This window comes from Suncus etruscus, chromosome 7 (genome assembly GCF_024139225.1).
Source record: "Suncus etruscus isolate mSunEtr1 chromosome 7, mSunEtr1.pri.cur, whole genome shotgun sequence".
In the NCBI taxonomy this organism is placed as follows: domain Eukaryota; kingdom Metazoa; phylum Chordata; class Mammalia; order Eulipotyphla; family Soricidae; genus Suncus; species Suncus etruscus.
The window spans coordinates 121505807-121526234 of record NC_064854.1 but is presented as its reverse complement, the minus strand read 5'-3'; the positions used below and the strand labels follow the sequence as shown (position 1 = coordinate 121526234).

General features: G+C 47.7%; 1 protein-coding gene across 1 annotated transcript in view; it reads right to left on the bottom strand.

Moving 5' to 3' along the window:
* Nucleotides 1-20428, bottom strand: part of ATRIP (ATR interacting protein) — a 31283-nt gene that overhangs the window by 479 nt on the left and 10376 nt on the right. The window contains exons 4-12 of the mRNA XM_049777441.1: nt 20255-20373; nt 16853-17012; nt 10594-10696; nt 10157-10286; nt 9286-9975; nt 1855-1991; nt 1616-1707; nt 636-713; nt 299-548 (exon numbers count right to left, since the gene is read on the bottom strand). Of these exons, the coding sequence (XP_049633398.1) occupies nt 299-548; nt 636-713; nt 1616-1707; nt 1855-1991; nt 9286-9975; nt 10157-10286; nt 10594-10696; nt 16853-17012; nt 20255-20373 (1759 nt within the window). The remainder of the gene's footprint in view (nt 1-298; nt 549-635; nt 714-1615; nt 1708-1854; nt 1992-9285; nt 9976-10156; nt 10287-10593; nt 10697-16852; nt 17013-20254; nt 20374-20428) is intronic.

Genomic DNA, 20428 nt, shown 5'->3' with positions numbered 1-20428 from the left:
ACTAACCAGGCTGTTCCACACCCAGGCCTTGCTCTCTCCACATCATGGAGAGACAGCAAAAGTGATTCAAGCAAAGTGATTCAAATAGGCGAGTCAGATGGGGTTGTTTCTGGAAAATTGTGACTGCCAGGCTGACTCAGCAGACGAGTGAACACCAGCCTGCTGAGCTCAGAACCAGAGCAAGAAGGCAGGAGAATGGGCCCAGTGCTAACAGCGGCAGTGGTAGGTGGAAGGAGGCCTGCACGCTTAAAGCCAGTCTCTGGGAGACTGCCCTAGGGAAGGCCTGAAGGCGGCTTACCTTCACAGTCTGTCACATCTGGAAGTCCTCTAATCAGCATACTGACTCCTGGCATCACCTGGTCATACTGGTGCAGGACCTCCACACAGTGCACGGTGAAGAGCTTGTCCTTCTGAGACAGGCTGTGCAGCAGCAGCACAATGTCCCGCAGGCACCGCACTGTCCGCTTCTGCTGCTCCGTCTTTGGGGGGCCTGCCCACCGCACCGTCAGCCACTGTCTGTGCAGCGTTACCGTGAGCGCTCTGACCACCTGTAGGGTGGGCGCAGCCTGAGATGGGTCTCTGCTTCCCACCACCGGAGCAGTGTCCTAAGCACAGGGCAGCACCCCTCTACTCACTTCAACGCTGCACTGACAATCAGAGCCGGTGACTGGAGAGGAGTTCTGTACCCCAAACTTAGCGAGGAGCCATACAGCCTGGAATGAGAAAAGACCCTGCTGCGTGCCTGGTGGAACTAGGCCTGAGAACAGCAGAACCTGCCCCTAGAAGGTGTGTGTGTGTGTGTGTGTGTGTGTGTGTGTGTGTGTGTGTGTGTTCCTGTCCCCATCCGTCCATAGCCAGCAGTGCTCACTCCTGGTGGGGGCTCAGGGACCACATGTGGTGTTGAGGATGAACTCAGGCCAGCCACGTGCAAGTCAAGCACCCTACGCACTGTACTGTCTGGTCCCCAACAAGTCTTCTATACCTGGCAATGTGCAGGGATTACTCCTGGCTCTGCACTCAGGGGACTATATAGGATACCTGAACAGGCTGAATCCAGATTGGCCACTGCAAGAAAAGTACCCTACCCGCTGTACTATCGTCCTCATGAACAAGTGATTTTTAGCAGTCCCCAGAATAGCATTGGGAGGCATTTCCAGATCTGACTCAGGATAGACCAATATCCATGTTTCACCCCACCTGCCATCATGCACCTCCCTCTCAATCCTTTCCCTATCCTACCTCTGTCACCAGGCCCCACAATGAGGTGGTGATCAGAGTGGCCACTCTGCCAAGTCCACGACTCTTTGGTGGCCACCCACATTGCATCTGTGTATATGAAACATGGCTGCTACATAGCTTTGCTACTGAAGTGAATGAAAACTCCTTTTCTTCCCAGAGAAAGGAAAGAGTATGTTTGGCCCTAAAGATGGCATGGTGAGCAGTCCCCATGGAACTCTGGAGTTCTTACCCTTTTTGGGGGAATGTAGAGGGTTTTTAGGCCACATCTGGTGGTGATCAAGGGACCACATGTCGTCCTGGAGACCAAATCTGGGTCAACTGTGTGCAAGGCAAGTGTCCTACCTACTGTACATCTCTCTGGCACATGGAGTCTTACCTCTTGTTCCAGTTGAAGCCACTGCGACTCTGAGGCCACTTTGTCAGGCCTTGATGTGATGTACATGTAGAGCAACAGGAGTAGGCAGCCCTCTGAAACAAACACGTCATCTCTGACTCAGACAGCCTCTCACCACCTGAGCTTGGGCACAGGCTGCAGTAGTCATCAGGCAGCCAATGCCTCCTCCCTGCCACTTCCCTTCCTTCCCATCCTCAGATATCAACCCTGGCCTGCCTCACCTGACCGGGAACAGAGTTGAGACAGGAGCTTCTCGTGGTCTGCCAGGAGGGAGATCAGCTTCACAGTCAGCAGCACACTGGGCAGGGGCGTATCTGGGCTGAGGCACTGCGGTAGCACTGGGAACAGACACTGGAACCTATGTCACAGGGACCCAGAAACATGACTCTCCCAACCCTACTAGGACACTCGTTCCATTGGCTAACAGGACACCCGAGCAAGTCCATACTGGGAAGCCTTGGGGTTCACACAAGTGGGGTTAAGAGCAGGCCATTGCTGATTGGTCTCATCTGACTATCCATCACTGAGGGTTAGACTGCAGGACCTCAGCTGACACATGTCCATACAGAATATGGGCAATGCCAGGCCTTCCCAATGCTTGGATCTTCACTGCCTTTGCTCCCTAACTGAAGCAGGCCTTAAACTGGCATGAGAAACATGTTCTGTGCCAAAGAACTGGTCCTGGTCCAAAATGACAAACATGGACTAGCTATAGGTGGATCTTGTGAGATCAGAGCAAGATTTTTTTTTTCCCTCTTAATTTTGGAGTCACATATGGCAGTGCTCAGGGCTTACTCCTGGCTCTGTACTTGGGTTCACATGTGACAGGCCCAGGAGATCATAATGGAGTGCCAAGAATCAAACCTGGGCTGGTCAAATGCATAGAAAATAAATGTGTTGGGCCTGGAGAGATAGCACAGCAGCGGCGTTTGCCTTGCAAGCAGCCGATCCAGGACCAAAGGTGGTTGGTTCGAATCCCGGTGTCCCATATGGTCCCCCGTGCCTGCCAGGAGCTATTTCTGAGCAGACAGCCAGGAGTAACCCCTGAGCAATGCCGGGTGTGGCCAAAAACAAAAAACAAACAAAAAAAAAACCAAAAAACAAAAAACCCCCAAACCCCCCCCCCAAAAAAATGTGTTACCCACTATACTAACACTGGTCTGAGGATGGCTATTTTTCCCATCAGAATATACCAGTTCTATTGATAAAGAGTTTATATGGGGTGTGCATGGGGTAAATATTACCAAGGAACCAATTCCCAAGACAATCACAGTGCCTGGTAGTTGGTGAGAGAGTTAAATCTAATATGTATTGTCATGCATCTGCAATCTATGTATATAGCCTTGAAAGTTAAGATTTTTTTTTTTGGTTTTGTTGTTTTTTGGGTCACACCCGGCAGTGCTCAGGGGTTACTCCTGGCTCCATGCTCAGAAATTGCTCCTGGCAGGCACGGGGGACCATATGGGATGCCGGGATTCGAACCGATGACCTTCTGCATGAAAGGCAAATGCCTTACCTCCATGCTATCTCTCCAGCCTCAATATTTTTTTGGTTTTTCTGCCACACCTGTTTGATGCTCAGGGGTTACTTCTGGCTAAGCACTCAGAAATTGGCCCTGGCTTGGGGGGACGATATGGGATGCCGGGGGATCGAACCAGGGTCCTTCCTTGGCTAGCGCTTGCAAGGCGACACCTTACCTCTAGTGCCACCTTGTTGGCCCCGAAAGTTAAGAATATTTCTTGGCGGGCCCGGAGAGATAGCTCAGCGGTGTTTGCCTTGCAAGCAGCCGATCCAGGACCAAAGGTGATTGGTTCGAATCCCGGTGTCCCATATGGTCCCCCGTGCCTGCCAGGAGCTATTTCTGAGCCGACAGCCAGGAGTAACCTCTGAGCAATGGTGGGTGTGGCCCCCCCCACCCCCAAAAAAAAGAATATTTCTTGGCGGGCCCGGAGAGATAGCTCAGTGGTGTTTGCCTTGCAAGCAGCTGATCCAAGACCAAAGGTGGTTGGTTCGAATCCCGGTGTCCCATATGGTCCCCCGTGCCTGCCAGGAGCTATTTCTGAGCAGACAGCCAGGAGTGACCCCTGAGCACTGCCGAGTGTGGCCCCCCCACAAAAAAAAGAATATTTCTTATGGATAAAACACATATTCCTTATGGGGCCAGAAGACAGCTTGCCTAGGGCACATCCCTAGCTTGTTTCCAATTCAATTTGAATCCTGGAACCGCATGGAAACACCCCCCCCCCCCCACATCCCCAGAAGCACCGGCACTGCTGAGGTGGCCTAAGTACCCTTTGGCAACACAATATCCGCTGGCCCTTGAATCCTCTAAGTGGATGGTCAGAGAACTGTCACTGGGGCTGGCAGGTCTCTTGAGCACTACTGAGAGGACAGCCCCCATCCCAAGAACATTCCTCTTAGAGGGCTAGAAATGTAGCTCAGCAGCAGAACATTTGCCTTGTCTGCATGTGAGCTCCTGGCTCTGGTTCTGAAACTGCCTCCAAGAAATTACTCCTCAAAAAAAAAAGAAATTACTCCTCACTGGTGGTGAGATGGTTCAACAATGCAACCCTTGCTCCATCTGGCATTATCAAAGGCAAACAAACAAAAATCCTCAGTGCACTATTAGTAAGCAAAGTAGGTCTCATTTAAATTTATCATTTTCATTACTGGTACCAGAATCTTACACAAGTGGAGAATGTACTATACCATTTGCCCAGCTTAAGGTCTCATTATTTGTGAAATGACTTTACAGCAAATGCTGTCTACCACACACACAACAGACCTTCATTAGAGCATGTGAAGCTTTTTGAGAAACTGGGATTTTACCTAGTTGTTACCCAATTCGAGGTGTGTAGAGGCCCCAAGCCATCTTTTCATAACAGTGGTTTTAAGTATTTCTTTTTTAAACATCCATTTATGCTCAGGAGCTACTCCTGGCTCTGTGTTGAGAGGACAATATGTAGCACAGAGATGGAACCTGGGCCTCCATCAGGCAAAGCATGTATTCCAAACCATTAAGCCATCTCTCTCTCTTTTTTTTTTTTTTGGTTTTTGAGCCACACCCGGCAGTGCTCAGGGGTTACTCCTGGCCATCTGCTCAGAAATAGCTCCTGGCAGGCACGGGGGACCATATGGGACACCGGGATTTGAACAACCACCTTTGGTTCTGGATCGGCTGCTTGCAAGGCAAACACCGCTGTGCTATCTCTCCGGGCCCAAGCCATCTCTCTTAATCTCTCTGGCCCTCAATATTTTTTTTGGTACTCTGGGCTTCTACCTGTCAATGCTCAGGGAACCCTATGTTTTTCTAGGAATCGAATCAGGGTTGTCCTAGTGCAAAACTGGCCTTTCAAAATTATTTTTGTGTTTGTTTTTGGGTCATACCCAGGGACACCCAGGTGTTACTCCTGGCTCTGCATTCAGAAACCGCCCCTGACAGGCTCAGGGACCATATGGGATGCTGGGATTTGAACCATTGCCCATCCTGGGTTGGCTGTGTACAAGGCAAATGCTCTACTGCTGTGCTATCTCTCCGGACCCTCAAAATTATCTTTTAACACCAGACTTTTTTTTTTTGGCACACTCAACAGTACTCACGGCTTACTTCTGGCTCTGCAACAGGAATTGCTCCTGGAAATGCTTGGGGATGAATATAGGATGCTGGGGTTGAATCAGGTTCGCTGCATGCAAGGCAAATGCCCTACCCATTGTACTATTGTTCTGGCCCCCAGAACTTTTTTTTTTTTGGGTTTTTGGGCCAAAAAACCATACCCTGGGGGTGCGCAGGGGTTATTCTTGGCTCTATGCTCTGAAATCACTCCTGGCAGACTTGGGGGACCATATGGAATGCTGGGCATCAAACCGGGGTCTGTCCTGGATATGCTGCATGCAAGACAATGTCCTACTGCTGGCCCATCACTCCAGCCCCTCCAGAACCTTCTTTTAAAAAGAAGTTTCCTGGGCCGGGTAGGTGGCGCTGGAGGTAAGGTGCCTGCCTTGCAAGCGCTAGCCAAGGAAGGATCACGGTTCGATCCCCCGGCGTCCCATATGGTCCCCCCAAGCCAGGGGCGATTTCTGAGCACATAGCCAGGAGTAACCCCTGAGCGTCAAATGGGTGTGGCCCAAAAAAAAAAAAAAAAAAAAAAGAAGTTTCCTTCTCTGCTGGGGAGGGGGAATCTACAGTAGTAATCATACTGTGCCAGAAATCAAACTCAGACCCTCATAATATACAAGTACCTTACCACTGAAACATATCCTTAGAACTAAATGTTTGGGGGCGATATACACTGCTATACTCAGGCTTATTCCTGGAACCATATGGAAAGCCAGGGATAAAACCCAGTCAGTCATATGCAAGATAAATGCCTTATTTACTGTACTACCTCTTTGGCCCCTAGTGATTTTTTTTCTTAAGAGCTAACAATTAGCCACTTTGGTTAGAGATGAGGCCCATTTGCTGGTTTCTGCAATGGTCTGTGGGGAACAAGCCGGAACCTGTATTACCACAGATGTGGTAGGATACAGGGGATGATTTGCTATAATGCCTACTTCGCTGCTCACACTGCTTTTAAGACTACCTTAGAGCCTAGCTGTATCTATCCTTACTTAGTTCTTCTTCCAGGGGTACAGGAAATTGTATGTTCAGGGTTTAGCTATTGAGCATGAAGGAATTCTGGAGAACAGAGTGGGAAGTGATAGCTCAGAAGACTGAGGGGGCCAAATCCAATAGTACAGTGGGTAGGGTATTTACCTTTGTACTTGGCTAACTTGGTTTTGATCCCTGGCGCCCTATATGGTCCGAGTCCCACTAGAAGTATTCCCTTAGCACAGGGCCAGGAGTAAGTCTGAAAACCTAAGCACTGCTGGGTATAGCCCCCAGACAAAGAAAAAGGACTAATGACCTTGAAACCCACCCAGTACAATTCCTCATCCCGAATTTCAACAAGTTTCCTTACAGATCACTCACTCAACAAATACTGAATTTTGGCTTCCAGTGAGTCAAGTTCTGTGCTATGGTATCATGTTAGAGAGAGGGCTCTGAAAGTAACTCAAGGTCTACCAGAAGTCTGACCTGGCCTACCAAAAGCACCAATTAAAAGGATGGGGTTTTGGGGCCGGAGAGATAGCGTAGCGGTGTTTGCCTTGCAAGCAGCTGATCCAGGAGCAAAGGTGGTTGGTTCGAATTCCGGTGTCCCATATGGTCCCCCATGCCTGCCAGGAGCTATTTCTGAGCAGACAGCCAGGAGTAACCCCTGAGTATCGCTGGGTGTGGCCCAAAAACCAAAAACAAAAAAAAAAAAAACAAAAAAAACAAACAAAAAAAATGGGTGTTTTTTTTTTTCACCCCATGTTCTTTTTTCTTTTTTTGATTTTTGGGTCATAGCTGGTGGCACTAAGGGTGGCACTCCTGGCAGGCACGGGGATGTCGGGATTCGAACCACCATCTATCCTGGGTCAGCTGAGTGCAAGGCAAAAAAACGCCCTACTGCTGTGCTATCTCTTTGGCCCCCTCACTCTATGTTCTTATAGATGAGCACAACAGGAGTTCAAGGATGAGGTATCTACCAAGAGAAGTGGTAAAAACAAGGCTTCTGAAATGTATTCATCTATTATGAGCCAGCACCTGAGTGATGATGGTTCTGTGCTCACCATGTAGCCCACAAACATATCAGTACACTGGCCAGCACTAAGCAGCAACTTTACGATGGGCCTGACCAGCCAGAATATATTCAGTTGGAAGCAGGATTCAGAAGTACTTTTAGGGCCCGGAGAGATAGCACAGCGGCGTTTGCCTTGCAAGCAGCCGATCCAGGACCAAAGGTGGTTGGTTCGAATCCCGGTGTCCCATTATGGTCCCCCGTGCCTGCCAGGAGCTATTTCTGAGCAGACAGCCAGGAGTAACCCCTGAGCACCGCCTGGTGTGGCCCAAAAACCAAAAACCAAAAAAAAAAAAAAAAAAAAACTTCAGTCTTTGGCCATACCCAATTGTGTTTGAAGAATCATAGTGTTAGAACAGAACCCTGATTCTGGCCTTCAGCATGCAAAACATGCACTCAGCTCGTTTTCTTTTCAGACCTCAAAAAAAAAAAAAAAAAATACTTATAGGCCAAAATATAACAAAATGACAGCTCAAAATGCTGAGGTGCATGTTTTTTGTTTTGTTTTGTTTTGGGTCACACTCAGCAGGCTCAGGGGTTACTCCTGGCTCTACGCACAGAAATCGCTCCTGGAAGGCACAGGGGACCTTATGGGATGCTGGGATTCCAATCACTGTCCTTCTGCATGCAAGGCAAATGCCCTACCTCCATGCTATCTCTCTCACCCCTGAGGTGCATGTTTTATATGAGTGAGTCCTGGGTCTGATTCCCAGTATCACAGGGTTTCCTGAGTACTGCCAGAAACGGTCTTAGAGAAAAGTGTGGAGCCTCCCAACAAAAACGGGGAGCCATGCAGTTGGTGTAGTCCTCCAACACAAGAAGTAGACTCCTAGAGTGCTGAGAGTGAGACTAGATCACTAGATGAGGGTAAAGTTTGAGCCTGGAGGCTCTGGAATCCCAAAATTGATGGTAATAGTGATCACCAGACTACTACTTCCACCAAATTGTTTTTTTTTGTTGTTGAAGTTTTTAGACCACACCCAGTGGCGCTCAGGGTTTACTCCTGGCTCAAGTTCAGAAATCGCTCCTGGCAGGCTTAGAGGACCCTATGGAATGCTGGGTCTGTCCCGGGTTGGCCATGTGCAAGGCAAACACCCCACCGTTGTGCTATCATTCCAGCCCCCTTTCTAACAAAATTTTTTTTTTTTTTTTTTTTTTTAGTTTTTGGGTCACACCCGGCGGTGCTCAGGGGTTCCTCCTGGCTGTCTGCTCAGAAATAGCTCCTGGCAGGCACGGGGGACCATATGGGACACTGGGATTCAAACCAACCACCTTTGGTCCTGAATCGGCTGCTTGCAAGGCAAACGCCGCTGTGCTATCTCTCCGGGCCCCTAACAAAATCTTTAAGAGAAGCAAGCACCTAGGATCTAGGGCAGAGGCAGGCAAGATGAAGATGGGCAGACTCTCTGTGAGGTCACGTGAAGGTTGCAGACTCTCCTCACCCACTGCTTCCTTCAGGAACTCCACCAACTTAATGTGCTGTGATATGTGGATTTCATCTCATCCATGTCCTAGGTTCAAGGGCGTCCTACTTCAGTCTTTGTTCAGGGGGTAGATGGTGGTTAATAGCCTTCTTTTTATCTTTTTTTTTTTTTGGGCCACACCCGGCGGTGCTCAGGGGTTACTCCTGGCTGTCTGCTCAGAAATAGCTCCTGGCAGCACGGGGGACCATATGGGACACCGGGATTCGAACCAATCACCTTTGGTCCTGGATCGGCTGCTTGCAAGGCAAACGCCGCTGTGCTATCTCTCCAGGCCCTTCTTTTTATCTTATGGATTTTTTGCTTACCTGTTGTACAGAGGCAGATTTAAAAAAAAAAAAATCATTTCCGTGGTTTTCCCAAAACTTGTATCCACTTCCCATAACTTTAAAAATGCCTTGAATAAAGCCTTAAAATCTAAATGAAGGTGGAATTGAGCAGTGCAGATGACTGAAGATGGGAGCAAAGCGTAAGACCCACAAAGACTCATGACTCCCGTGCTGTATTATACCTGGGCAAGAAATCAAAGGAAGCATTTTCAGCTAATTTCATCAACACGTTAAGGCACTGGCTGAGGACACTGGCTTGAAGGTGACCTGTTGCAGCAGAGGAGAAAGTCAATAGGAGAAGAAGTATCCTCAAAAGTGGATGTTGGCTTTGGTCATCAGCAAGCCCACTTGGGGCTGAAGTTAGATCCCCAGGATCACATCTGTGGGCCATGTTCTGGCTTCCTTTTCTAGCAGCAGAATCCACCCCCGCTCCTGACAGTAACAGGTTGACGACTGCTTCACTGTGGCAGACCAGGTGCTGAAGGATGCTCAGTGACGCCACAGAGAAGCCTTCCACATTGAAAGGTGAGTCCTCAGGGCTGGCCTCTCCCCCAGAACTCACACGGGAGGAATGTGTTGGGGAGTCCCCAGGTGGTCCGCTTCTTTTGGCTGCTGCTGAATCCTGCAAAGCCTGGCAGTGTAAGCCAACAAAGAACTGTACCAGGGGAAGGAGATGCACAGCACCAGGAAGCTGGCAGAGAGGGAAGGCCCTTTTGCTCTCCTCTGCTGGTTTTCCATCACATGAACCTTCATTTCTGGCAATGCGATTCAGTCCAGTGAGTGCCAGATTCTGCGCCTCTCTTAGGGCTGGCAGGGAAAAGGACCCTTCACGAGAACTTGTAGTCCGCAGGCCTGAAATCCCGGTCAAGGTACTAGCAACAAATATAGGAGAAAACACACAGGTGAGATAAGAGAGAAGCTCCACCAAACAACCTGCCAGGCGAATTCTCTAGATTCCCTGCTCAGCCCACAGACCTCCCAGCTGACCAGGACTAGAAAGAGACTTGCCTACTAAAAACCAGAAATTGACCCTTTAAGGAATCTCATGCTTACCTGCCAAACCCTGGTGGCTGTAAGAGGGTGCCAATAGAAGCTTCAGAACAACTACCTAAGAGGTGGCACAGACCTAGGGATGATCCTGGTACCAAAGGTTGCTTCAGGAGAAGGTTTATCAAAATGGAACCTGCAGAAGACAAGATTACTCTGGAATGCCATCTAAAGAGCTTCAAAATGAGCAAATAAATGTTCCTTGGTGGCTACTGTCCTTTAAGCTGCTTTTAGAGTCTTTAAGATGCCTTTGGATACTGACAACTCTGGGACATACCTGCTTCTTGGTCCCTATCATTTCAGACTTTGGTTTAAGACAAGACTATTTCTCTGTATGCTTACAATTACAAAATTGCCTGGGGCTCTGGATCTTACAGCAGCTGGTCCAGGAGGACAATTAAGAGTTATAGAGGCCTCCTATGGAAAAAGTGGGATCCTGGTACCTTGAGTATTTGATCTCTGATTCCAGCTATCAACAGGACTCTTCTGGAACTCTTCTTGCTTTCCTTGACTAATTCCTGAATTATGGAATTTATTCTGTGAAAACTCTAGAAAAAAAAAAAAAAGAATCAAAATTTGAGCACAACTGGGTTGGAGAGATAATACGATGGGTAGGGTGTTTGCCTTAAACGTGGCTGCTCTGGGTTCAATTCCTGGCAATCCATATGGTCTCCTGAGCACTGCCAGGAGTAAGTCCTGAATCCAGAGCCAGTGGTGAGCCCTGAGTATTGATACATATGATCTCAAAACAAAACAAACTAAAAATACAAACAAAAAATTTTGATTACAAAAGCACAGGCATATCAGAAACCCTTACATATAAAGAATTTAAAAACAGGGCCCAGAGAGATAGCACAGCGGCATTTGCTTTGCAAGCAGCCGATCCAGGACCTAAGGTGGTTGGTTGGAATCCGGGTGTCCCATATGGTCCCCTGTGCCTGCCAGGAGCTATTTCTGAGCAGACAGCCAGGAATAACCCCTGAGCACCGCCGGGTGTGGCCCAAAAACCAAAAAAACCCCAAAAAAACCCCAAAACCCAAAAAACCAAAAAACAAAGAACAACAAAAAAAAACCTACAGGCAAAAAAAAAAAATAAAAAATAAAATCAAGAAGTAGGGGCCGGCGAGGTGGCGCTAGAGGTAAGGTGTCTGCCTTGCAAGCGCTAGCCAAGGAGCTAGCCAAGGAAAGATCGGGGACCTCGGTTAGATCCCCCGGCATCCCATATGGTCCCCTCAAGCCAGGGGCAATTTCTGAGTGCTTAGTCAGGAGTAACCCCCGAGCATCAAATGGGTGTGGCCCGAAAAACCAAAAAAAAAAAAAAAAAAAAAGAAGCAATAACATAAAAGCAGTAACCACCAACATTTGTTTAAGTTTTTTTGGTTTTGTTTTTTTTGGGTCACACCTGGTAGCACTCAGGGGTTTACTCCTGGCTCCACAGGAATCGAACATCTGTCTTGGGTCGGCTGCATGCAAGGCAAAGAGCCTACTGCTGTGCTATTGCTCCAGCTCCTTGTTTAAAGTTTTAATTTTGGGGCTATAGAGATATAACAGCAGGTAAAGTGTTTTGCCCTGCAAAACCTGCAGCCAACCTGGTTCAATTTCCAGCACCACATGTGATCCCTGGAGCCCTGTCAGAAGTGATCTCTAAGAGCAGGGCCAAGAGCTCTAGGCACATCCAGATGTGTCCCTAAAACTAAAATAGAAAAAAATATAACTTTTTTCATTTGTCCCATTACTGTTACACAGTACTATGGACTTTCAGGGGTTTAACTTCAAGCTCTCATAGTATAACATCTGGCACATAAGTATTATACAGATGTCAGAGGTGAGAGGAATGAGAGTGGGGTCTTTTGGGTTGTAAGATTGTACTGGTTTCGGGCCCGGAGAGATAGCACAGCGGTGTTTGCCTTGCAAGCAGCCGATCCAGGACCAAAGGTGGTTGGTTCGAATCCCGGTGTCCCATATGGTCCCCCGTGCCTGCCAGGAGCTATTTCTGAGCAGACAGCCAGGAGTAGCCCCTGAGCACCGCCGGGTGTGCCCCCCCCCCCAAAAAAAAAAAAAAAAAAAAGGGGCCGGAGAGATAGCATGGAGGTAAGGCGTTTGCCTCTCATGCAGGAGGTCATCGGTTCGAATCCTGGCGTCCCGTGCCTGCCAGGAGCAATTTCTGAGCCTGGAGCCAGGAATAACCCCTGAGCACTGCCGGGTGTGACCCAAAAACCACAAAAAAAAAAAAAAAAAAAAAAAAAGATTGTACTGGTTTGTACTGGTCAGTAGTCCCACCACCAAAATTCCAGTACAAACCAGTACAATCTTACAACCCAAAAGACCCTACTCTCATTCCTCTCACCTCTGACATCTGTATAATACTTATGTGCCAGATGTTATACTATGAGATTTTCATGTTAGCTAATTTATTTCTCACAATAACCTTATGAAAAGGGGTTCTCAGGGGCCGGGCGGTGGCGCAAGAGGTAAGGTGCCTGCCTTGCCTGCGCTGGCCTTGGACGGACCGCGGTTCGATCCCCCGGCATCCCATATGGTCCCCCAAGCCAGGAGCAACTTCTGAGCGCATAGCCAGGAGTAACCCCTGAGCATTACCGGGTGTGGCCCAAAAACCAAAAAAAAAAAAAAAAAAAAAAAAAAAAAAAAGAAAAAGAAAAGGGGTTCTCATTAGTCCCGCCTTGTTTTTATTTAAAATCTTTTGTGTGTGTGTGTGTGGCGTTTTTGGTCACATTCGGCAGTACTCAGGGGCTCTCTTGGCTCTACACTCAGAAACTGCTCCTGGCAGGCTCAGAGGATCAAATGGGATGCCGGGATTCGAACCATTGTCCTTCTACATGCATCCTACCCCATGGTCTCTCTCTCTGGTCCCTTAAAATCTATTTTTGTTTGTTTTTTTATTGTCACACCTGGCAGCGCTCAGGAGTTACTCCTGGCTCTTTGCTTAGAAAACACTCCTGGCAGGATCAGGGGACCATATGGGATGCTGGGATTCGAACCATCATCCTTTTGCATGCAAGGCAAACGCCCTACCTCCATGCTATCTCTCTGCCCCCACCCCCTTAAAATCTTTTTTTTTTTTTTTTTTTTTGGTTTTTGGGCCACACCCGGTAACGCTCAGGGGTTACTCCTGGCTATGCGCTCAGAAGTCGCTCCTGGCCTGGGGGACCATATGGGACGCCGGGGGATCGAACCGCGGTCCGTCCGAGGCTAGTGCATGCAAGGCAGGCACCTTACCTTTAGCGCCACCGCCCGGCCCCAAAATCTGATTCTCCAAATGGCTATTTTCAACTTTTTTTTTTTTTTGGTTTTTGGGCCACACCCGTTTGACGCTCAGGGGTTACTCCTGGCTATGCGCTCAGAAATCGCCCCTGGCTTGGGGGGACCATATGGGACACCAGGGGATCGAACCGCGGTCCTTCCTTGGCTAGCGCTTGCAAGTCAGACACCTTACCTCTAGCGCCACCTTCCCGGCCCTTTTTTTTTTTTTTTTTTGGGCCACACCCGGCGGTGCTCAGGGATTACTCCTGGCTGTCTGCTCAGAAATAGCTCCTGGCAGGCACGGGGGACCATATGGGACACCGGGATTCGAACCAACCACCTTTGGTTCTGGATCGGCTGCTTGCTAGGCAAACGCCGCTGTGCTATCTCTCCGGGCCCTCCTTAAAATCTTTTTAATTGTTTTTTTTGTTTGTTTGTTTTTTTGTGTCACACCCGGTGGCAGCACTAGGGTTACTCCTGGCTCTGTGCTCAGAAGTTGCTCCTAGCAAGGTGGGGAACCGGGAATCAAATGAGAGTCCATCCGGGGTTGGCCACGTGCAAGGCAAACGACCTACCACTATGCTATTGCTCTGTCCCCTTTAATTGTTTACTGGCAGTGCTCAGTGATCAATCCTGGTGGTACTGGGGTCAAAGTAGTATTAGAGGGACTCCCCTATGCAAGGCACTCTTTCATTTAGGCCATCTCCTGGCCCAACCCTCTTTTATATATAAGAAAACTGAGACAGAGATTGAGAGACCTGTCCAAATCACACAAGCCGGGCATGGAGAGATAGCACAGCGGCATTTGCCTTGCAAGCAGCCGATCCAGGACCTAAGGTGGTTGGTTCGAATCCCGGTGTCCCATAAGGTTCCCTATGCCTGCCAGGAGCTATTTCTGAGCAGCCAGCCAGGAGTAATCCCTGAGCACCGTCGGGTGTGGCCCCAAAACCAAAAAAACCAAAAAAACCAAAACAAATCACACAAGCCAGTTAATAGTGTAACTCAGATTCACAGACTTATTGGTGAGCTCAACCACCTGCTCACAGCTCTACGTTCTGTAGCTGCTATAATTGTTATATGACAAAAATGAGTGGCCATTGTTTCTTGGTGTGATACCCAGTACTTTCAAAGGGTGGTAAAAGGGAGGTAGCATATTTGAATTCTATAAATTGGCATTACAGACTCAGAGGGAAACCTACTGATGCTTGGCTATAGAAAGCAGAGCAGCATTCTTTCAGTCTGAATTGTACAAACTCAAAGATGGGCTATGATAGAAACATGTCTCTACATGTTTTGAAGCTGCTGACATGTGAATGAATGCTATCCAGGGAGAATTTTATTTTATTTTATTTTTTTGGAGGGGCCACACCCTGTGATGCTCAGAGGTTTTCATGGCTATGTGCTAAGAAATTGCTCCTGGCTCGGGGACTGTATGGGACGCCGGGGATCAGACCTAGGTCCATCCTGGGTCAGCCTTGTGCAAGGCAAACAAAACACCCTACTGCTGTGCTGTTGGGTCCCGTTTACTCCTTGACTGGTTATTGATAGATCCTCAAAGAGCTGCCAGAATTAGAAATTGATTCCCATTCCCCTATCCCCTTGGAGGGGAAAGAGATCTTGGTGATATTCATTCGCGGCAAATACTCCACACAGACAGGAGGGTAAAGGGTAAGAAGGTCGGATGCAGAGTCGTTTGTCAGTCTACCACCACCACCAAAAAAAACTTCGAGCCAGATAGTAAATTATTCCAAAAGACTGGAGCACCTCACTCCCAAACTATTTATTAGGCTCTCAACAGCGCCCCCACCTGGAAGGTAGTAGGTGGGACAACAGGCAGAGATAATGATCTTATGGCATTACTTTCAAATGCTATTGCTCAGGCCCATCCAGGGAGAATTTTTTTTTGTTTTTTTTTTTTTTTTTTTTTTTTGGGTCACACCCAGTGCCACTCAGTGGCTATGCTCTCAGAAACTGCTCCTGGTTGGAGGAACCATATGGGACGCTGGGAATCGAACCCATGCCTGTCCTGGGTCAGCTGTGTACAAGGCAAATGCCCTACTGCTGTGCTATTGCTCCGGCCCATCCAGGGAGAATTTTAAACAAGCCTGCCAGTTCAATGACATACTTCCTTTCAACAGGTACAGCCTCATTTCCTTCCCTGTGAATACAGCCCAAAGGCAGTGACTTGCTTTTAATAGGATATGGTAGAAGTGATGCTCTGTGATTTCCACAGGTCATAAACAAATAGCTTTTTTATTGGAGATTAGGAGTTGGGAACACCTGGTGATGATCCAGGGGCTACACCTGGTTCTGTGCTCAGGGAGTCATATATAGAGCCGGGAATTAAACAGGGGTAAGCTACATACATAGCAAACACTATCCAGGCAAAAAGAAAAGGTTTCATTTAGCTCTCTGGATCTGTTAGTTCTTTTTCTTTTTCTTTTTTTTTTTTGCCACACCCGTTTGATGCTCACAAATTGCCCCTGGCTTGGGGGGACCATATGGGACGCCGGGGGATCGAACCGAGGTCCATCCTACGCTAGTGCTTGCAAGGCAGACACCTTACCTGTAGCGCACCTCATCTGTTAGTTCTAAAGGAAGCTATGTACCAGATCATGAGCTCATCCAAGTAGTTCTTTTGAAAGGAACTGTGCTGTCAAATCTTGTGAATAAATTGCCTTGAAATAGATCCTGCAGCTCTAGACAAGCCTTTAAAGACTCAAGTCCAGGGGTTGGAGCAATAGCACAGTGATAGGGTGTTTGCCTTGCATGCAGCCAACCTGGAACTAACCCTGGTTCGATCCCTGGCATCCCATATGGTCCCCCAAGCCTGCCAGGAATGATTTCTGAGCGCAGAGTCAGGAGGAACCCAAGCAGTGCTGGGTGTGGCCCAAAATCCCAAAGGAAAAATAAAAAGACTCAAGCCCCCACTAAGATAAGTAGTCCCAGGGCTGGCGCGGTGGCTGTAGAGGTAAGATGTCTGCCTTGCCAGCGCTAGCCTAGGACGAACCATGGTTCGATCCCCGGGCGTACCATATGGCCCCCTAAGCCAGGAGCGACTTCTGAATGCACACCCTGAGCATTACCAGGTGTGGCCCAAAAACCAAAAAAAAAAAAAAAAGATAAGTAGTCTCTACCATATGTACCGTTAGAAGTGCTAATCCATATAAAAAGGGAGAATATACCCACTCATTGATTTGGGGGGGGGGTTTAGGTCACACCCATTTAATGCTCAGGGGTTACTTCTGGCTAAGCGCTCAGAAATTGCCCCTGGCTTGGGGGGACCATATGGGACGGGGTGGGGGGGATCGAACCGTGGTCCTTCCTTGGCTAGTGTTTGCAAGGCAGACAGACACCTTACCTCTAGCGCCACCACCACTCATTGATTTTTAAATCAAAAATTTGGATAAACCGCAATCAAGTTACAGATGACTGAGAAACTGACTTACCCTCTTTCTGAGACTTAATTCCAGGCTCTGTCTGGGACGAACGGAAAAGGGACATATAAGCAGAAAAAGACTCCTTTGTAGGGAAAGATGGTTTTCCAAACCGTGGAGAACTTGCTTCTGATTTTATAACCACAGAAGGGCTTTTCCTAGGACTAGAAAAAAATTATGAAAGCAGAGTAATGCTTTTGCTAAAACTTAGAATACATCATCACAAAACTTCTAACAAGCCTCGCTCTTTATTTTTAGAAGGGTTTTAAAAATTGTTTTTTTTGGGGAAACAGAGAGATAGTACAATAAGTAAGGCACTGTCTTAGGTGCGGTCAACCAGGGCTTGATTCCAGGCACCCATTATGGTCTTTAATACAGTCAGGAGTAAGTCCTGAGGCAACACGTATAGTCCTAAAATAAAAACCACGAAAAGAAAAAGAATATTTTGTTTGGGGGAGCCAGATAGTAAAGATGGTAAGGTACTTGCCTTATATATGGCCAACCTGGTACCCTATATAGTTCTCTGAAGATCACCAGGAGTGACTCCTGAGCAGAGTAAGGAGTATTCCTTGAGCAGAGCCACATGTGACCCAGCACCATGCCCATATTTTATTTTTGGGTCTGCACCTCACAGGTTACTCCCTACTTTGTGCTTGAGGTAGTTCCCTGTGGTGTTTGGGAAACCATGAGCTACTGGGGACCTTGAGAACTAAGGCCTCTCTTGTATGTATAACATGTGCTCTGGTCCTTTGAGTTATCTCCCCATAATCTTTTCAGGGACTAAAACATTTTTCAGAAAGAGGGTCAACTGTTAAAACCTAGTAGTTAGGCCAAAGAGAAAGCACCAACGTTAGGCATTTGGACCACTGCCTTATAAAGGGCCCACAAGGTTTGATTATTGGCCCCTTGTATGGATGATCCTGAGGGCTATAAGGAGTGATGCCTAAACACTGCCAGGTACACAAGAACACTGCCACGAAGATATGTTGTTTTGGAGTTGGGAAGACAGCTCAGCAGTCAAGGTGCAATGCATCATGTACGTAGAGAACTAGGTTTGAATCCTGGCATCACTTGGTATGGCATCGCCTCCAGCAACTCTGGGTATAGTCCTGGAGGTCCGTAGGTACTGCTGGGATGGCCATGGTGGTCCCATGCCTCACAGGGCTTATGTAACTCCATATCCTCAGGTTTTGCATTGATCTGCCCAGCCCAGTAGAATCAGAATCATCTTCTGAAGTGGTCCTGGGGTCCTTTTGAGCACTGGTTGGGAGTGACCCCCACCAAAAGAAAAAAAAAAACAAAAACAGGGGCCGGAGCGATAGCACAGTGCTAGGCGTTTGCCTTGCGTGCAGCCAATCCAGGATGGATCCCCGGTTTGATTCCCGGCATCTCATATGATCCCCCGAGCCTGCCAGGAGCAATTTCTAAGCACACAGCCAAGAGTAACCCCTGAGCGCTTCCGGGTGTGACCTCCCTCCCCATTCATAATAACAAAAACAAAAAGAATGCATATTGCTTTGCAATTTGCAAGCTAAGCCAGCTCCTAAGAGTTAGGATCTTGGTCGAGAAAAGCCTTAACTATGACTGGCTCATGTGGGAGGGGGGCACACCTGGTGGTACTGAGAACTATTCCCTGCATGTGCCTGGGGATCAATTCAGGTGATGCTGAGGGGCCTATGAGATACTAAGGCTGGAACCCAAGCCTGCTATGCTAAGCTTGTGCTCCTGGCTCCTACTTACACTGGCAATGTGGGAAGATAGAAGGATGGATTTCTTCAGTTCTCAAAACAACAAAACAACAAACAAACAAAAACCAAACTCAATTAGCTAGAACTAAAATAGCACTTATGCTTAGGGGTTACTCCTGACTCTACAATCAGGGATCAGTCCTGGAAGTGCTCAGGGGACCACAATGGTTGCCAGGGATTGAACAGGCCAGCCTCATGCAAGGTAAATGCCCCACTACTGTGCTATCACTCCAGCTCCTACCAAAAACCATTATATGTGATTACTTTTGTTTATGCCTTAGTGACGTGCACAATATTTTATTTTTATGAGATACAAATATAAAATGGTTAAAAATAACTAAAGCACATTTTTGTTTCGTTTTGCTTTTTTTTTTTTTTTTTTTTTGGTTTTTGGGCCACACCCGGCGGTGCTCAGGAGTTACTCCTGGCTGTCTGCTCAGAAACAGCTCCTGGCAGGCACAGGGGACCATATGGGACACCGAGATTTGAACCAACCACCTTTGGTCCTGGATCGGCTGCTTGCAAGGCAAACACTGCTGTGCTATCTCTCAGGGCCCTGTCTTTTTTTTTTTTTTTTTGGTCACACCTGGTGGACAAATGTGGTCTATCAGGGATTAGTCTGGGTTGGCACACCTGGTGGACAAATGTGGTATATCAGGGATTAGTCTGGGTTGGCTGTGTGCAGTGCAGAATTCTTAGCCTCTGTACTATCTCTCCAGCCCTAATATAGACTTTTGTTTTGTTTTGTGTTAGGTCTACCACAGGCAATGCTTAGGGGTCACTCCTGGCTCTGCATTCAGAAGTCACTCCTGGCATTGGTCAAGGAATCATATCGGATGCCAAGGATTGAACCAAGGCAAATTCCCTATTTGCAATACTATCAGTCTGGCCCTTGATATACTTTTCTTTTCTTTTCTTTTTTTTGGTTTTTGGGTCACACCCGGCAGTGCTCAGGGGTTATTCCTGGCTCCATGTTCAGAAATTGCTCCTGGCAAGCACGAGAGACCATATGGGACGCCGGGATTCGAATCGATGACCTTCTGCATAAAAGGCAAATTACCTTACCTCCATGCTAGCTCTCCGGCCCCCCTTGATATACTTTTCTGTTTTTTTTTTCTTTTTTTTTTCGGGCCACACCTGTTAAGATGCTCAGGGGTTACTCCTGGCTAAGCGCTCAGAAATTGCCCCTGGCTTGGGGGGACCGTATGGGATGCTGGGGAATCGAACCGAGGTCCTTCCTTGGCTAGCGCTTGCAAGGCAGACACCTTACCTCTAGCGCCACCTCACCAGCCCCTGATATACTTTTCAACAGAAAAATCAAAATCAGGAAAGGGAGGCAGCTCAAAGGGATGGAGTACATGTTCTGATTTTAGCTTTTAACTCAGAGCCACACAGTACCCTAACACTACAAGAGTAGATCCTGAGCATTCCAAAATCAAAAAGCAATACAAACTGAACTCTCAGTCCAGGCAAATAGATAGCTCAAGGGCCTAGAGTACATGCTTTGCATGCAAGAGGCCTGGGTCTGATCCGTGGTTCCACCCAATTTCCTAAGCATTACTTGGTGCGACCTCCAAACCGAAAGTCAGGTTTAACCAAATCAAACTACATGAAAACAATACAGAACAGAAGCTGAATATTCCCATTAAAATCATTACCTGACATGAGAAACAGAGGGGATAGCTAGTTTATTTACTCGCTCATAGCTATGAAGCTTTGTCCTCAATTCATTCATCTCTGCATCTTTAAATTGGAGTTCAGACTGCAATGACTGGAGCTGAAAGGTAGAAGAAACATATGTATATCTTATACAGAATTATCTCTGGGCTTTT